General features: G+C 49.0%; 2 protein-coding genes across 2 annotated transcripts in view; both read right to left on the bottom strand.

Moving 5' to 3' along the window:
• The window catches only part of GNB1L (G protein subunit beta 1 like), a 61,538-nt gene extending 50,422 nt beyond the window's left edge, over positions 1-11,116 (bottom strand). Inside the window, exon 1 of the mRNA XM_036276929.1 lies at positions 11,025-11,116. The gene's annotated coding sequence lies outside the window, so the exon portion shown is untranslated. The remainder of the gene's footprint in view (positions 1-11,024) is intronic.
• RTL10 (retrotransposon Gag like 10) lies at positions 7,138-11,116 on the bottom strand. Its single transcript, XM_036276927.1, has 2 exons — positions 11,025-11,116; positions 7,138-8,963 (listed from the first exon to the last, which is right to left on the bottom strand). Exon 2 carries the CDS (start codon positions 8,716-8,718, stop codon positions 7,516-7,518), a length of 1,203 nt encoding a protein of 400 aa, XP_036132820.1. The 5' UTR covers positions 8,719-8,963; positions 11,025-11,116; the 3' UTR covers positions 7,138-7,515.
• Positions 11,117-17,593: the final 6,477 nt, after the last annotated feature.

Here is a 17,593-nt window from a genome sequence, read left to right as displayed (position 1 = left end):
GGACATCCGTTACCCCCAGGAGCGGGTCCAAGGAGCCCGGCGAGATGGCAGGAAGGAAGCCCGACTGAGGGGTGTTTTCAGCCAGCCTGTCCCCAAGCACTTACGGTCAGGGGTGGGAACCTGGCCAGCAACAAGCCTCAAGTCTCTTTATCCCTGGTGAACACATGGAGAAGCTTGTGGTTTTATGAGAAGTGTGACCATCCCACGTGCCAGTGCCAGCCTCTGGGGCCCACTTCTGCCAGAGGTCTGGTCCATAGCGGTCAGCTGCCCAGTGTTGAAGACAGCACCCAGACTACACTCACCTAGGGCATGGGAAGGAGGTTGGTTCCCGCGGGCTGGTGCCCAGGCAGCTCCTGGGAACCCAGTCCTACTTGGAGAGGGGTTCCCTAACCCTGGTGGTGGTGGTGCACTTTCTGACAGGGATCCACACAATTGCTCCTGCGGCAGAGTCCATCTCAAATCGGGGAGTCCTTCCAGTGATCTACCAGGCATACAAGTGATGTGCCTACAAATGCACTGCATGTTCACAATGGGCTGCAGGTCTGTGCACACACACGTGTCTGGGGCACACACCCACACGTGTGCACTCACACTAGAGGCTGTCAGCAGTGCTTGGCTGAAGTCTGAGGGAGAGAAGTTTCAGGGACAGTGATGAGAGCCCTGAGGGGCCGGCTGCTTTCCAGGCACATGTGAGGCAGAAGTTCTAATTTACAGGCAGCAAAAGTGAGACTAGGAGTTCAGCTACTTGCTGGGAGTGGGGGGACAATAACGGGGACTAGGAAGCTGAAGTGGGCATTATGAAGTGTGCGCCTGGGGCAGGTGCACTGGCCCTGGGTCACCTTCCTGGCTGCCATCACCCCAAGGATCCCATTTGTATCGTGATTTTCAGGGCAGGAACACAGGGTCTTGGTGGTGGGACACTGTGGTGCCCCGAGGGACAGCACATTGGATCAGGTGCCCAATCAACATGCCTCCAGGATCCTCCATCCTGCAGGCCCTCACAGGCCACCCATAGCTTTCAGAAAGCTTTGGCTATGGTATGAGTGTCAAGGTGAATGACAATGCTATGACACTATGCACTTGGAACCTTGGGGAATGCAAGATGTGGCACCCCCAGCAGCCAGCAGGTGTCCCTGTGCTGACCACAGGTGGAAAGCAGCCCAGGGACATCCCTCTCTACCATCTGATGGTCCCGCCAATGGGGAGACATAAGCACCTGGCAAGTGGATAAGCACCCATCCTCCACAGGTCCTGACCCTGGTTGTGTGCCCGAGGCCAGGAGAGAAGGAATGGGCTGTCAAGAACACCCTGCAGGCCAGAGGCTCCTCTCAGGCCCACTCTTGATGCCCTTGTAACAGAGATCATGTCACCCATCTGCAGATGTGGACACCACTCCTAGTACACGTTCAGCACAGGTGGGCGGAGAAACAAAGTGAGCTCAGGACGCCTGCTGTTCCAGAGAACATGCTCAGCCCAGCAGTCCACCAACACAGAACCGCTGGGGTGAGAGGACTGACCACTGCTGAAGCTAGGAGCTAGGCGTAAAGCAGCCCACTTTTGTGTTGTGATAAAATGTTTTAAAAACTAGCCAAGACAATATGAAGAACAAGGGAGGGGAGGATGCTTCTCTATCGGATAATGAAGACATACCATAAAGCTAGATATTAATGGGGAATGGAGCAGACTTGGGAGCCAGGCATGTATGAGAGATGACACCACGAACAGGTTTGGCCAGCATGGCATCCAGCACTGGAGACTGACAGTCACCTGCCCTATGGGAAGGGTGAAATGGGGTCCTCTTATCAGTTAGGATAGACTAGGTCATGCTGTGGAAAACACAAGCCCCCAAACTCAGCAGCTTCACACAGTCAACATTTATTTCCCACTCCTAGTACACATTCAGCATAGGTGGGCGGAGAAACCATTCTTCTCAGGCTGTGATGCTCACAGCAGATCCCTCTGCACCCCATACTGTTACAGATTCCAGCCAATGTAAAAGGCAAAGCATTAAGACTTGGGATACAGTGTAATGTCTTTGACCCTCAGGTAGGGAAATAGTTCTTAATTAAAAGAGTCCTGCCCTGGCTGGGTGGCTCAGTTGGTGGGAGTGTCATTCCATATACCAAAAAAAAAAAAAGGTTTGGGGTTAATTTCCCAGTCAGGGAACATACAGGAGGCAACCAATCAATGTTTCTCTCTCACATCAGTGTTTTTCTCTTTCTTTCCCTTCCTCTCTCTTTAAAATCAATAGAAACAGCCCTGGCCGGTTTGGCTCAGCGGTTAGAGCGTCCGCCTGCGGTCCGGAGAGACCCGGGTTCGGTTCCCATTAAGGGCACGTACCTCGGTTGCAGTTTGTCCCCGGCCCTGGTTGGTCGTGCGGGTGGCAGCCACTCGATGTGTCCCTTTCACATCGATGTTTCCCTCTCTGTCTCTCTCCCTCCCACTCTGTCTGTACAAAAAATGGAAAAATGTCCTCGGATGAGGATAAAAAATAAATTAAAAAAAATCAATAGAAACATATCCTCGGGTGAGGTTTAAAAAAGGAAGAAAAGCCCTGGCCAGTTTGGCCCAGCGGTTAGAGCATCGGCCTGCGGTCCACAGAGACCCAGGTTCGGTTCCCACTGAAGACATGTACCTCGGATGCAGTCTGTCCCTGGCCCTGGTTGGTCGTGTGGGTGGCAGCCACTCGATGTGTCCCTTCACGTCGATGTTTCTCTCTCTCTCCCTCTCACTCTGTCTGAACAAAAAATGGGAAAATGTCCTTGGGTGAGGATAAACCCCCCCCCCCAAAAAAACAAAAACAAAAAGAAGCCCATTCTAAGCATGGCTCTTTAAAGAACCTCCCCCCTAGAGGCAGGAGAAATTTAAAATAAAAAAAAAATAAAAAATAAAAAAGGAAGAAAAGCCCAGCATACAGAACAACCGGGCACTTGTTTTCTGCCCCAGAGGCCTAGAGGAGCTCTGCACATGGGCATTCAGTGACACTCAGAAGGTTCTCATGACAACCCTGTCCCAAATTGCAAAATAAATAACTAAAAAGAAATCCATCTTGGTTTGGTCAGTGTGCTCAGTGGTTGAGCATGGACCCATGCACCAAGAGGTCACCAGTTCAATTCCAGGTCAGGACACATGCCCAGGTTGTGGGCCAAATCCCCAGCGGGGGACATGCAGGAGACATGTTCTCTCATCCATGTTTTTCTCTCCCTCTCTCTAAAATCAATAAAGAAAAAATTCTTAAAAGAAAAAAAAGAAACCCATCTTGTGCAGTATCATGGCCTAAATGGTGTCTCCCCCCAAATTCAGAGTTTTAACCCCTAGAATCTCAGAATGTGACTATTTGGAAACAGGAGCTTTAAAGAAGAAATTAAGGTTACATTAAATCATATGGGTGGGCCCTAATAATATAACTGGCATCCTCATAAAAGATCAGGACACAGGCACAGAGGGACAATCATGTGAAGGGGACAGCCATCACAAGCTAGGGAGAGGGGCCTCAGGAGAAACTACCCCTGTAGTTTCCAATACCCTGAGGACTGTCAGCTGCCAATAACTTGATATTGGACTTCTAGCCTCCAGAGCTGTGAAACAAAACATTTCTGTTGTTGAGCCATACCACCCTGACAAAGGCACACAGGCATCCTTCCAGAGTATTGATGCAATCCGCCACCCACTCCTCGATGGCTGCACTCTTGAGTTGTGCTGAGTGGATGCTTGCTCTTCTCAAGGCTGAGCATCCTACCCCATCCCACAGCAGGATTAGATGCTCTCATCCATCCAAACTCAGGTGGCTTCTCTGGCCACAATAATGGTAGTGGAAGGGGAGACATGTATCACTTGTGGTTCACTGTAGTCTGTACCCTCCTTCTGTGGTGGTAGAAACACATCCAGTGGGGTTCCTGTTGGCATGGGTCCCTAAGAGACTATAAACGCAGGGGGTGCCCCAGTTAATTTGTGACAAGATGCTAGAAGTTTGTTACTGCAGCACAATCAGGCACACATCCTGACTGATATAACGAATAATAGCTCTGTTTACCTCACTCCTGTCAGACCTTTGGGCTGTTTCATTTTGCTGCAGTTAGGCTCATTAGACAGTCACTAGGGCTCAGGTCACTGCCTGGGGGTTATCTCATTTAACCCTCCCATGTCCTGTGCCGATAAACTTTTCTAACAGCTTATAGGTCAGGTGACACCGAAGACTGTCAGCTTCCAAGTGTAACAGGCAAGGTGTAACCAAGCTCGAGTCCATGCTCTGAAGCTCCACACCGAGGAAGGAGCAACGACCAACTGTATGCAAGGCAAGTGGTCAGCATCTGCGTGCCTATAAACATCATGTGGGCAAATCGTAGTATTTGATACTCCAACAGCATAAAAGTCTGTTTCTCCATGTCTTGACAATTCTGGGTATCTAAAACTTTTAAAGTAAGTCCTGGAAAAAAGTCACAGACTAAAAAAAAATTCACCCTATACTACTTTAAATAATTTTTTTAAATGTTGAAATCTTTGCCCTGGCCGGTTTGGCTCAGCAGTTAAATGTTGAAATCTTTAATTCATCTGGAGTATAGGCTGGTATTTTCCAAATGGCTAACCAGTTGTTCCAACTTCTTTTACTGAATAATCCATTTTACCCTAATTTGAAACACTTCTAGCATGAACTAAATTCCTTATTTGGCTTTACTCCAAAGTTCTCTATTCTCCTCTGTTCATCCGTCCACACCAATTTCCAAGCACCTTCATTATTGCAGCTTTAATAAAATGTTCAGTATCTCATAGGACCTTTTCCTCAGTACTTCCGGTGTTAGAATTTTCCTTGGAGATAGGTATTTGAAAAACTCTCCCATAGTGCCCACTGTGTCCTATCATTAGGAAATAAAATCTGCAGGTATTTCTGAGGGAAGTGAGGGACAGGCACGATGATCTAGAAGGCAGGCCCGAGCACCTCAGCCTGGCCGTAGCATGTCCACAAACCCTACCAGACTATGCAGCTTTCAGGAGCACCCTCTTTGGGGTCACCCACCTGTGTGTGGAGAGTGGGGAGTGGCAAATGTCCAGCGGGCCCTCCACCCACCAAGCACAGCAGGGCCTCCTCTCCTGGCCGTGTTCCCGCTCCCCTAAAGAATGGGAAAGCAGCTAGGTCACTGCATCTGTCCAAAGGCAGGGCACAGCGCCAGAAAAAGCTGTCACTTTGCAACACCATACACACTGCCTGTGAGGCAGGCCAGGACACAGCCCTCCCATCCTCTCCTGATGCCACCCAGGAACAGGTACCTTTGCCATCACCAATGAGGCCATGCCCCCTTCTCCTCTCCTTTCATGCCGACAGTCCGACCACAGTAAGACCATTCTCCAAATTAAAAAACAGGTCACCTGGCCTCTCCCCAAATCTTGTTGGGCTTGCCTTGGCAGAGCTGGCCCTCAGGAGAGGAGTGTCAGATTATAACCCAAGCCCACAGGAGCTGTCTGGGGCCTGAGGAAGGAAAAGCCCCAATGGGACAGGGGGTCGGAAGGGAAAATGGAATCTTGAGCTGAAGGAATTCATTCCAGGTCCACTAAATGGAGACAGGAAAGGCAGGCAGCCTGTGCAGAGACCAGCAACATAGTAGGGGTCAACTGGACCATCCCCTCAGAAGCAGCTCTAGGCTCTACTGCCAGAGCTGTTTTGCCAGCTCAAATGAGGGTCCTTCTATCACCAACCATACCAGACCCACAGGCAAGCCCAGCCACAGCTGACTGGGGGAGGTAGGAGCAGTCAGACCCGTGCCTGTAAGAGGGCCTGGACCTGAGCAACAGCACGGAAAATCTTCCACATCTGTTCAGAATCAGACTGCACATGATTTGTCATCTTGCTTGTTTTGCTTTTAGGGTTATATTAGCTTCTCACCTATTTCTAAGATTTGCAACTGTTTTACTTAGAGGGTATCTGCCTTAAAATAACTCACACATAAAACCATCTGAACCTAGAGCCTTTTAAGTGACAGTTACTAAATAAAATAATCCCAACAATGTACTTTAAATTTTTTATCAGATGTTTGCTTATTACAATTTTCCCTAAAATAACTAGTTTTATTTGCAGTTCCCGATTCTACTTATTTCTTCTTCCTACTTTCCAGGAAGGTGTTCTTTTGTTTTATTTACAATTGTAAAGCTGAAAGGGGCTTGAAATTCTTGCCTAACCACTCCTCTGAGTTGGTGCACTGTACCAATCCCATGTTAAATTTGGCTTGAGGGGGCTTCCCAGCTCAGCTCTCATTATTAGAAAACCCATCCTTATGCAGAACAGGTCTTTCTTCATTCCAATCCTCTGGCCCCCTGGGGCTTCACAACTCAGATCTGCTGCCTGCTCCTCACTTCACCTACACTCTCAGAAGTCAGTTTTCAAGGCCAAACTCCACCTGTCAGGCCTCCCACTTCCACCCATTTAGCCCAACTCCTCAACCAGAGCCTTCTGCTCCTCAAAGCTCCCAACCACACATGCAACACTGACCTGGGGTGCTACGGCTAGGGCCTAGCCTCTCTGTTCCTGACGGAATGGGTACAGTGATCCTGCCAATGGAACAAAGACTCTGCTTGTCAGCAGCCACTACACCACAGGCTCAGCCATGGGTCCAACACACATTTAATGAGCACCAACTGTGTACTAGAGACCCAAGCTAAGATGGAGCCCATGCCTTAGAGGCTCACAGTGTACCCAGGTATACAAGTCATGTACAGTGCTGGGGTTTCAATGCTGAATAAGCAATTGCAAAAGTAGGCAATAAGGCAATGACTGTTTAAGAGCAGAAGTTAGAAGGGCAACAGGGACAAAGGCACTGAGACAGAAAGATTCAAGGAAATCAGGTGACTAGAATGTTAATATACAGAAGGAGAAAATGCCTGGAACAGAGTTGAGACTGCATCTTACCTTCCTGTATCTGAGCCCTCCCAACTGACCAGAAGTGCTGACAAACCCACAGAAAAGCATCTTTCTCTATCAAGATACCATCTGACTCACACTCAACAATAGAAGTGTCCACTTCCTCCATGCAACCTTCCTTAAATTCCAGCCCAGAGGTCAGGTCACAGGAGCAGAGCTGGGGGTAGGGTGGGGTGGGGGGGTCAAAGCAAAAACCATCCAGGGACCAGATCCAAACAAGGCTGGCATGGCAGACCCAGTCCAGTTTCAGCCAGAACTGAAAGGGGGTTCTGTGTGGGTGGGAGTGTACGATTTACAAAGACAGTGCAAATACCTGATGGGGACTGATGTACAGAACTCTGTTCAACCAATGAGAACAAGCCCGGGTAAGATGGCACTCCCAGGGCAGATGTGAGGATACTGCAGAGCCCAGCAGGAAACAGCCTCTGGGCCACCAGGGAAGTCAGAATGAGGAGCACAGGGCAGAGGCTAACAGTCTACTGTGGTGAGGGAAGGGGAGGACGAAGGGGATTGTTTGTGCTCAGATAAGGCAGAGTCCAAATAAATGCACCTCCTAACCAGCAACGGGGCAAGTGGACAGGGCAACAGGTGGTAGCACTGTCTAGTCATCTGGCAATGCCATTCGCTCCTGACGGGGGACTATGGGGTTCCTTGACTACAGAGGCCACTTCATCACGAGGGGCACTGCTACACCTGCCTGGGCCCTGTTCAGAATCCAGGGTTGCAGGGTGAAGAGCAGGAGAAAATGGTGGCTCTCCTGGGGTCTCTGGGATGTCCACCACTCCCTGTGGGCCACCTAAAGATACCTCCTGGTCTCCCTCTGCCTCAGAAACCTCCTCTGTCTTCTGGGGTTCTGGACCCCTTGGGTGAGCTGGATCTGGTTTCTGGGCAGGGGAATCACCAGATTCTGAAAGTACAAGGACAGGTTTGGGGGTCACCTCCCTTGGCTGGGAGGAGGCTGGCCCCACCAGATCAAGATTAGTGCTGCACGCAGAACTGGACAAGGCAGGGGGCTCAGTGGGCCCAGGGCTGCTCTTCTTGGCCATCTGCTGCTCAGGTAGAGCATTTTTTAATGTCGAGTCAGAACCAGAAACAGCAGGGGTGGCCACAGTGGCTGGGACAGACCTGGAGGTAGCACCCATGTTGAGTGCCAGGGCCTCCGAGAACCTAGCTAAGTACTGCCTCACCACAGGTAACTGTGGGGCCACTGGTGGCTGGCTTGAGGCTGGGGGTAAGGGGCAGGGCACTGCAGCATGATACTCAGCAAAATTGTTCGGGTCTTGAATAACCTCCTCTAGATCCTGACAAAAGAGTTCATAATCATCAGGCAGGGGTAGGTCCCCATCAAGGTAGGGGGCTGCCCATGCCCGGGCTCGGCCTGTCAGGCGCCCGAGGATCTCGCAGACGCGGCTGAGGTTGTCCTGGTAGTGTTCAAAACGGAAAGACATGTAATCGCCCAGCTGGGCCAAAAAGCGGTCCAGCAGCCATGGAGAGCCATCAAAGGTGCCTGGGTCTGAGCCGGGCACCCAGTGGAAGTCCACCCTGAGGGGTCGTGGGCCGGGCATGCGCACAGCAGGCGGACCCTTTTCTGTGGCCTCACTGCTCACTGTGCTCTTCTGCTCCATGGTCGTGCGCACGCACACAGGGTCCCCACAGCAGGGCTGCTCAATCCAGGGATCCACTAGGGGAGCATATGCAGCCCCGGGAGAGGCCCAGTCGATCTCTTGCCAAGGGTGTGCGTTGGCATAATTGGCTGCAGCCCGGATGGGATTACGAGGACCCTGCCGCCGGCGCCGGCCACGAGGCATGCTGGGAGTAGAAGGGAAGCTGCTGCACCAACTACTAGAAAGAAGGGGAGAAGGGAAGAAGAGATGGCACAGGAGGGGAGGGTGGTCAGAAGTGACACTCAGGACACAAATGGACAGAAAGGGGCGTGGCAAACCCCAGGTGTTCCAGGTAAGTGCTGAGGGTCAGGGGAGCTGACAGCTGCGGCCTCAGGAGAGCTGAGAAGAGCTCATGGGACTGTCAGACGCAGGTCACCATCCAAGGCAATCTGTCCAAAAACAAGGTGGGGAAGAACGAAAACTAGGCCCAACTGTCACCATCGGGCTATAGGAGGAAGGCAACAAGCAGGCAAACCTTAGGTAACCCACCAGGAGCTCTGAATGGAAGAAGGGCCTGGGAAGCTGGCCTTGGAGGTCCAAGAAAGTGGGCAAATGCCACCTGTGACATTTCAAGGGCAAGGTGTGATGGCAGATGCTGCCAGTACCAGGAGAAGGAAAGGGGGCCAGATTGGAACCTCCTGGGCTTTCTTGAACAGCCTGGCTATCAGAGAATTTCAGGAGAATGACAGTAGGAACCTTTTACTGAGTGCTCTATCCACACCAAACACTGACCCTCTCATAAGGTTGGTACTATTATGGTCCCTGAGGCAGAGTGGTGAGTGAAGTTGCTTGTCTGCAGCCACACACCAACCAGTAAGTGGCAGAGGCAGCTGAACCTGGCTCTAGAGACCAAACACTTAACCATCAACTCCACCACACCAATTTTGAACTACACTTTACAGCTGAGTAGTCCTCCAGCTGCCCAAACACTAACTTATGGCACAGATGGCCATAAGATACTTTTACATCACAGCATCAGGAGCATGGTAGATACTACCCGCGTGCATGACAGAAGCCCAGGACCTTACTATTTTTTTTGTCTCTAGCCTTCCCCCCATTCTTTCCAGACTCACTTCACTACTCAGAGTATAGCCTACAGGCAATGCCACCCCAATACTGACCATCACCTCCCTGCACTCCCTTCCCTGTTAAAAGCCCAGCATCTGATACCCCAGTTTAGTCCCACTTGCTGCATCTTCTCTCACCTCCCCAAAGTTACTCCTGCAAACGGTCTGGAGAGCAGTGATCAACCCTTAGTAGCTCAAAGAGCCCTGAAGTGGGAAAGGAAGCACAGTTCATTTCCAGTGCAAGAAGCCCTCCCCCAGGGCTTTCACACTGCCCACTTAGCCTAATTATAACCACTTCCCCAAATCTCTGCAAAGAGAGATCCACTCATAGCCTCCAAAGAACCCTCTGCTTCATCCCTCCTTGTGCAATTTTTCCAACAACCCCTCCACCATATCTCAATTCTCTACCAACTCACACCTAACGGCACCATGTGCAGTTTCCCATGTTTTTATCGCCCATCATAGTGAGTTCCTCCAGGAAGGCACAGTTCTATTGGTCTTTCTGCCCAGAACCTCCCAGGGTGGACTGCAGCACTCGAAGCTGCCAGAGCCACCAGCACCTACTTCTGCCACCCAAGCATTACAGAACCTCTTAGATACATTCCCTACTCTGGGTTCAGTCTTTCACATGAAAGCCCTTCCCATCCTAATACAAAGAAACAATATGCTAGGGCCTGCCAGCAGCAGTGGCCCATAGCACATAATACAATACACTCAGAGACCAGTCCAGTCCCTCACCGAGCTCTGAAAAGCAATAACTGCATCGCTGCTATCACTAATCTGAGGTTAGGTCCCAGGTCGCCCAGAGACCACATCCCATGCTCAGGAGCCAATGCACTACCCAGATCTCTGCCCTCCCTTTCTCCCAGTTCAGACATCCCATCCCCACTCAGAACACTAGCTGTCACCCTCCCAACTCATCATTATTCCTGTGTGCCCCCTGCAACCTCAAAGGTTTCTCTGCGCCAAACAGTCAACCCTGCGAAGGCCTGAACCTTCCTAAGCCTGGGCCTGACTGGTGAGAGAATCTTGGCTCTCCTATGCCTATCAATCTGTTGGTCTGTCTCAATTCTCTCCTCTCCCTGCCTGGCACTGTGTAATTTGGGCCGTTCTCCTGGACGGGACAGCGCTCTATCAAGGAGCAGATACTGCGGCTCACGCGCACTTGGCCTGCGCAAAGTCAAAGCCAGCACCTGGAACAATGGAACGTTCTCTACTCTGAGGAGACCCCGGGGCCCCAGGAGTAGAATAACTTGCCCAAAGCCTCATGGCAAGTGCCTCCACTTCAGGGCAGACCACTGCACCACCCCTCCTGTAACCGCCATGCAAGAAACCGCGGGGATTTGAACTCACAAGCTCCACCGCAGTAAGAATCCGACCCACCTACGGCTACCACAGGCGCTCATGAAGAGGGTCCACGAATCTGCAGCCAGAGACCTTGCGGACGCGTCTCCCTCCGAAGGCGAGAGTCCAAGTGTCACCTAGAAAGTGGAGAACAAGATCGGCCACCGTGAGGCGAGGAGGGACGCTATCTCTGAGGACGACGACGGCGGGAACCACCCGAAAATGATTGCAGGCGTCCCCTCAGCCTCGGCGCGGATTGATAAACTGAGGCCCGCTGGCCGAAGGACAGCGGGGACCCAGTCCGGAGGCTCCGAGCGCGTTTCCGCGGATGGAGATTTGGGAAGGGACGGAGGGCGGGATCCCACCGCCGGTCACCCGGGTTCTCGCCGCCCCACTGACCCTAGAGCTGAAGATAGCGACTCCAACTCGCAGCGGCGAGAAGCACAGGGCCCCACCGCGCCGTGCAGCCACACCCCCTGCGTGCGCACAGCCTCCCGTACGTCCCCGCTCCGGCTCTCGGCCCACCCTATGCTGGCCTCCCAACCAGGCCGCGCCTGCGCCATGCGCCGTGGAGCCGCGGCCGCGCAGACGCTCCCTGGTCCTGCCAGCGAGGCAGCGCGGCGCGAGGGCTGACGGGATCGCGCTCAGCCCTGCGCCGCGCCAAGCGCCACGAGAGCACACAGGACCGCGTGCGCAGGCGCAGGGCGGGCGGGGCGGGCGGAGCGGGCGGGGCGGGCGGAGCTAAGCGGGTGGGCGGGGACGCTCTGGGGATGAGGCCTGAGTAGCTAGAAGGAGGGGCCGCGGCCCCCACCTGGCTCCCGCAGAGGTGCAGGCGCTGGTGCCACCACAGTCCGTGGTTACTGCCCCGAGTCAGATGGGCACGGAAGGCTGCGGGCATCAGGAAAGGTTTGGGCGTAGAGAGCCCGCAGAGCTCCTTAGGAAAGTCTCTCTCACCATCCAGTGCCCAGTGTTCAGAGAGCCTAGTTCTGCATACCTCCTGCATACCTCGGGCGCAGAGCGAGAGGGCCGGGCAGCTCTGGCCCAAGGACCCTCGACCTGCTGGCGGGCGGGGCCTGGGAGTTTCTCATCGTTGATGGGCTTGGGCTGCTCTACCCCAGCCGAGACTGGACCCAGAGAGGACAATGAGGGCAGGCTGCCAAGGCCAAGCCTGCCTCCCAGGAGTGACGTGCCCAGTCAGTACCCAGGGACGTTGGGCAAGCCGGCATAGGATGAGATTGGGGGCCCCTCTCGTGCACGGCCCTATGCCCCTCCTCCCGCCCTCTCAGTGCCTAGACAAGAGGTGGGAGAAGGTTCCAGCCCAAGGACCTAATATCCCGTGGGCCAAGGACCTGGATGCAGGCCAGGAGTTACTGGGGCCATGGACAGCCGAATTCACTGGAAAATTTTTCTCAAGGCGAACACACGTAACACACCAGCTCCCTTTCTGCCCTGGTCTAGTGACTCCTTTCATGAAAGGATCTCTGAAATGTTATCTGCATTTACACCCAAACTCACTCTCTTTGATCTTTGAAACGCAAATCAAAGATCACATTGTACCTTCCCTGGGTCTGTGGGGCTTTCAGCAGCCTCCGCCAAAAATAATAAAAGTGGCACCAAGCCAGGAAACGCCTCCTTGAAGCGTGAATGAAACTTGTATTTTTCGGTTGTATCTTTCCTAATTGACCTGATAATTTAAACTTCCTGCCTCAAAGGAGAGGGGGAGTTCCTAACAATTGTGCTTACCTCAGGCACCAGGCGGCTAAGGCTAAGGCCAGCTCAAGGGCCATCAGCAGGCCTGGGCCAGGCCATTAGAAAATCACTGTTTTGATCAAAACTGCGTGTTCCCCCCCCCCCCCATTCAGGCCATCTAAGCATATATATTTTTAGTGACAAAATATACATAACATAGTATTAACATTTTAACCATTTGTAGGTATACAGTTAGTTCAGTGGTACTAATTACATTCACATTGTTGTACAGCCCTTCATCACCCCAAACAGAAACTCTGTCCCTATAAAACACTAACTCCTAACCACCACCCTTTTCCCCAGCCCCTGGTAACTTCTATTCTACTTTATCTATATTGATTTGCCTATTCTAAGTACCTTGTGTAAGTGGAATCATACATTGTCATTTCATGTAGAATAGTGTTGTTGTTTTTTTTGTTTTTTTATCCTCACCTGAGGACATTTTTCCATATTTTGTTCAGGTAGAGTGGGAGGGAGAGAGAGAAACAGAGAGAGAGAGAGAAACATCGATGTGAAAGGAACACATCGAGTGGCTGCCACCCGCACGACCAACCAGGGCCGGGGACAAACTGCAACCGAGGTACACGCCCTTAGCGGGAACCGAACCCGGGTCTCTCAGGACCGCAGGCCGATGCTCTAACCGCTGAGCCAAACCAACTAGGGCAAGAATAGTGTTGTTTTTTAATCCTCACTCAAGGAGAGAGGAAGGGAGAGAGAGAGGAGAGAGGGAGGGAGGGAGGGAGGGAGACAGACAGAGATAGAGACAGAGAGACATGGATTAGTTGCCTCCCTTACGTGCCCCAACTGGGGATGAAACCTGCAACCTAAGTATGTGTCCTGACTGGAAATCGAACCCACAACCTTTCAGTGTATAGGACCATGCTCCAACCAACTGAGCCACACCAGTCAGGGCTAGAATAGTTTTAAAGTTTCATCCATGTTGTAGCATCTGTCAGAATTTTGTTTCTTTTTAAGGCTGAATAATATTCCATATGTGTACATACTGCATATTGTTTATCCATTTATCTATTAAAGGACACTCGGGTTGCTCCCATCTTTTGGCTACTGTTATGAACATGGGTGTACAGATATCTGTTTGAGTACCTGCTTTCAGTTTTTTTAGGTATAAAACCAGAAGTGGAATTGCTGAATCATAAGGTAATTATACGTTTAAATTTTGAGGAACTGCCAAACTTTTCCACAGCAGCTGCACCGTTTTTACATTCCCACCAGGAGTGCACAATGTTTCTAATTTCTCCACATCCTCAAAATCATTTGCTCTCTTCTGCTTTTTTTGTTAATAGACATCCTAATGGGTGTGAAGTGTTATCTCGTGGTTTTGATTTGCATTTCCCTAGTGACTAGTGATATTCAGCATCTTTTCATGTTCTTGTTGGCCTATGTCTTCTTTGGAGAAATGTCTATTCAAGTCTTTCCCATTTTTAAACTGGGTTATCTGTTTTGCTGTTGAGTTGTAGGAGTTTTTTGCATATTTTGGTTATTAAACTTTTAGCAGATATATAATTTGTAAATATTTTTCTTATTCTGCGAGTTATCTTTTCACTCTCTTGATAGTTTTCTTTGATGCAGAAAACTTTTTAATTTTGATAGAGTAGAATTACCTAGTTTTTCTTTTGTTGTTTTGGTGTCATATTCAAGAAGTCATTGCCAAATCCGATACTGTGGACATTTTCCCTTGTTTTCTAGGTTTTATAGTTTTGGCTCTTACATTTAGGTCTTTAATCTATTTTGAGTTTGTTTTTCATAACTTGGTATAAGATAACACTCCAACTTCGTTCTTTTATATGTGGATACACAGTTTACCCATACCATTTATTAAAAAGACTATCCTTTCCCCCATTGAATGGTCTTGGCACCCTTGTCAAAAATCAATTGACAATGTATGTACACGTAACTATATGCCTTTTTTTTTTTTTGCTTATTGCTGGAATCTCTATTTTATTCCATTGGTCGGTCTCTATGTCTACCCTTATTCATGATTACTGCAGGTTCATAATAAATTTTGAAATCAGGAAGTATAAGTCTCAACTTTGTTCTTTTTTTCATCTTGTTTTGGTTATTGAGGTCCATATACATTTTAGAATGTTTTCTATTTCTGAAAAAAACACACAAAACTGTTGGGACTTTCATAGGGATTGCATTTAATCTGTGTATCACTTTATGTAGTATGGATATTTTAACAATATTGTCTTCTAATCCATGAGTATGAAATGACTTTCCATTTATTTAAGACTTCTTTAATGTCTTTCAGTGATGTTCTGTAGTTTTTAGTGTACAAATCTTTTGCCTCTGTTGTTAAATTTATTCCTATATGTTTTATTCTCTTTGATGTTATTGTAAGTGGTTTTGCTTTCTTTTTTTTTTTAAATCCTCACCCGAGGATATTTTTCCATTTATCTTCAGTCAGAGTGGGAGGGAAGGCGGGAGGGAGGGAGGGAAGGAGAGAGAGAAGAGAGAAAGAAATCCACTGGTTGCCTCCTGCATAACCCAACCAGAGCCAGGACTGAACCGCAACCGAGGCACGTGCCCTTGATCAGAATCGAACCCATGACTTGACACTCTAACCACTGAACCAAACCAGCTGGGCTGAATTGCTTTTTTAATTTCCTTTTTGGATTTTTCATTGTTGGTGTATAGAGGCACATTGATTTTGTGTGTTGAATTTTTATCCTGCAACTTTGCTGAATGTATTTATTAACTCTAGCAGTGTTTTTGTGAAATACTTAGGGTTTTCTACATAAAAGATTATATCATCTGCAAACAAAGATAATTTTACTTCTTCCTTTCCAATTTTAATGCCTTTATTTCTTTTTCTTGCCTTATTGCTCTAGCTAGGATTTCCAGCACTAAACTGACTAGAAGTGGTAAAAGCAGGCACCCTTGCCTTGTTCTTGATCTTATAGGAAAAGCTTTCAGTTTTTCACCATTGAGTATAATGCTGCCTGTGGGTTTTTTATATATGGCCTTTATTATATTAAGGAAGAGTCCTTCTGTTCCTAGTTTACTAAGTGTTTTATCATGAAGAATTATTGAATTTTATCAAATTTTTTTTCTGTATCAAGTGAGATGATAATGTGGGGGGTTTTCTTCTTTCTATTAATGGTGTATCGCATTGATTTTTATATATTTTTTAGAAAATGGTTTTACCTTTCCTGTGACCTGGATTCTTAACAGGACCTAATGCTGCCTTTTCACCCATGTAGTGGGGGTGAGCTAACTTTGCTAAGAACCCACCAAGTGCACAGCATGTGACCTCAGAGTTCTCATTGGATGATGAGGGCAGGAATCAGCTTATTTCACAGATGGAGAAGCTAGGCTTCATGAAGGCCAGGACTTCCCTGAATAATGGTAAACTTTAGAGTTCCTACCCAGCTTGCAGCCCCTTCTTTGGAAGTGCTCCCACTTGTCTTTGGTGCCAGATATGAGTGTTTGAATTAGGAAGCTCAGAGGCAGTGTTCAGGTAGGATAGATTGGAGCTAGGACTGGCTCTGAAACATTCAGGGTTGGTGTCAGCACTATGCCCTGCTGCCACCCAAGACGGGGCAGCAAGAAAGCAGGGTTATGCAGCCCAAGATAGCTGCCACCAGCTGTGCAAAGACTATCAGCTTCTCAAGCCTGCCGTGCTTCTTGCACTTGGACTTTTATCAGAGCCCTTCCCTGGAATTAGCTGGTAGATGTTCAGAACCCAGAACCAGGATGGGGCAGAGTCTCTGTTCATCCAGCCCCTTCTTGCTCCACCAGAAGTTTCCTTAAAAATGTAGAGCTACAGCAGTTGGAGTATCGGCCTGCAGTCCAGAGAGACCCGGGTTCGGTTCCCGCTAAGGGCATGTACCTCGGTTGTAGTTTGTCCCCCGCCCCTGGTTGGGTCGTGCGGGAGGCAGCCACTCGATGTGTCTCTTTCACGTCGATGGGTGAGGATTTAAAAAAATGTAGAGCTGAATCCTTTGGTGCCTTCTCAGAGGTCCCAGTGTCATTTTCCAGAAAGGGGTGTTTCCTGACCTGTTGGTGAGCTGTGCCCCACATGATTAGTATGGATGCCTCAGAGACCCTTCCAACCTAGCCAGCGGGTTGGGCACCTGAGCCTGCTGCCCCTGGAGTTCCCTGTGCTTCAACCTTGTTGCTGTGGACTGAATGTTTGTGTTGTCTGCCCTCCCCCCATTCACATGTTGAAATCCTAACCCCCTAGTGCAATGGTTTTAGGGTGGAGCCCTCCTGAATGGGATTATGGCCCTTATAAAACAGTTTAACAATATCAAATCTTCCAATCCATGCACAGATTATGTCTCTTCACTTATTTAGGTCTTAATTTTTTTCAGGAAGTGTTACAGTTTTTGGTGCACAGGTTTGTGAATATTTTGTTAAATTTATCTCTAAACATGTTACGGGTTTAGATACTATTGTAAATAGTATTTAAAAAATGTTAAAATTTCCAGTTGTTCTTTGCTAGTGTATAAAAATAGAATCGACATTTTATCTTATGCTCTTGCTAAATTTGCTTAATAGTTCTATTAGTTGTTCTATAGACTCCTTAGGATTTTCTATGTACACAACCATATAATCGGCAAATAAACACAATTGTCTTTCTTGTATAGCTATATGTAATGTGTGTGCATACATACATGTATGTAAACATAACTATATAATTTTTTAGGGGCCTATTGCAGTGGCCAAAACTTTCAGTAATAAAGTTCAGTAAAAGTGGTAGGAGTAGGCATCCTTGACCTATTCCTAATCTTAGAAGGAGAGTGATCTTTTACTATTAAGTCTGGTGTCAGCTGTCACTGTTTTCAATAGATGCCTTTTTATTAGATTGAGGGTGTTTCCTTTGAGTCCTAGTT

This window comes from Molossus molossus, unplaced genomic scaffold (genome assembly GCF_014108415.1).
Source record: "Molossus molossus isolate mMolMol1 unplaced genomic scaffold, mMolMol1.p scaffold_m16_p_22, whole genome shotgun sequence".
In the NCBI taxonomy this organism is placed as follows: Eukaryota; Metazoa; Chordata; class Mammalia; order Chiroptera; family Molossidae; genus Molossus; species Molossus molossus.
Note: the sequence above shows the minus strand (reverse complement) of the source record. Positions and strands in the feature narration are given on the sequence as shown.

Excerpts from the sequence above, each read along its gene's own strand:
- RTL10 (XM_036276927.1), bottom strand. The coding sequence starts at position 8,718 with ATGCCTCGTGGCCGGCGCCGGCGGCAGGGTCCTCGTAATCCCATCCGG.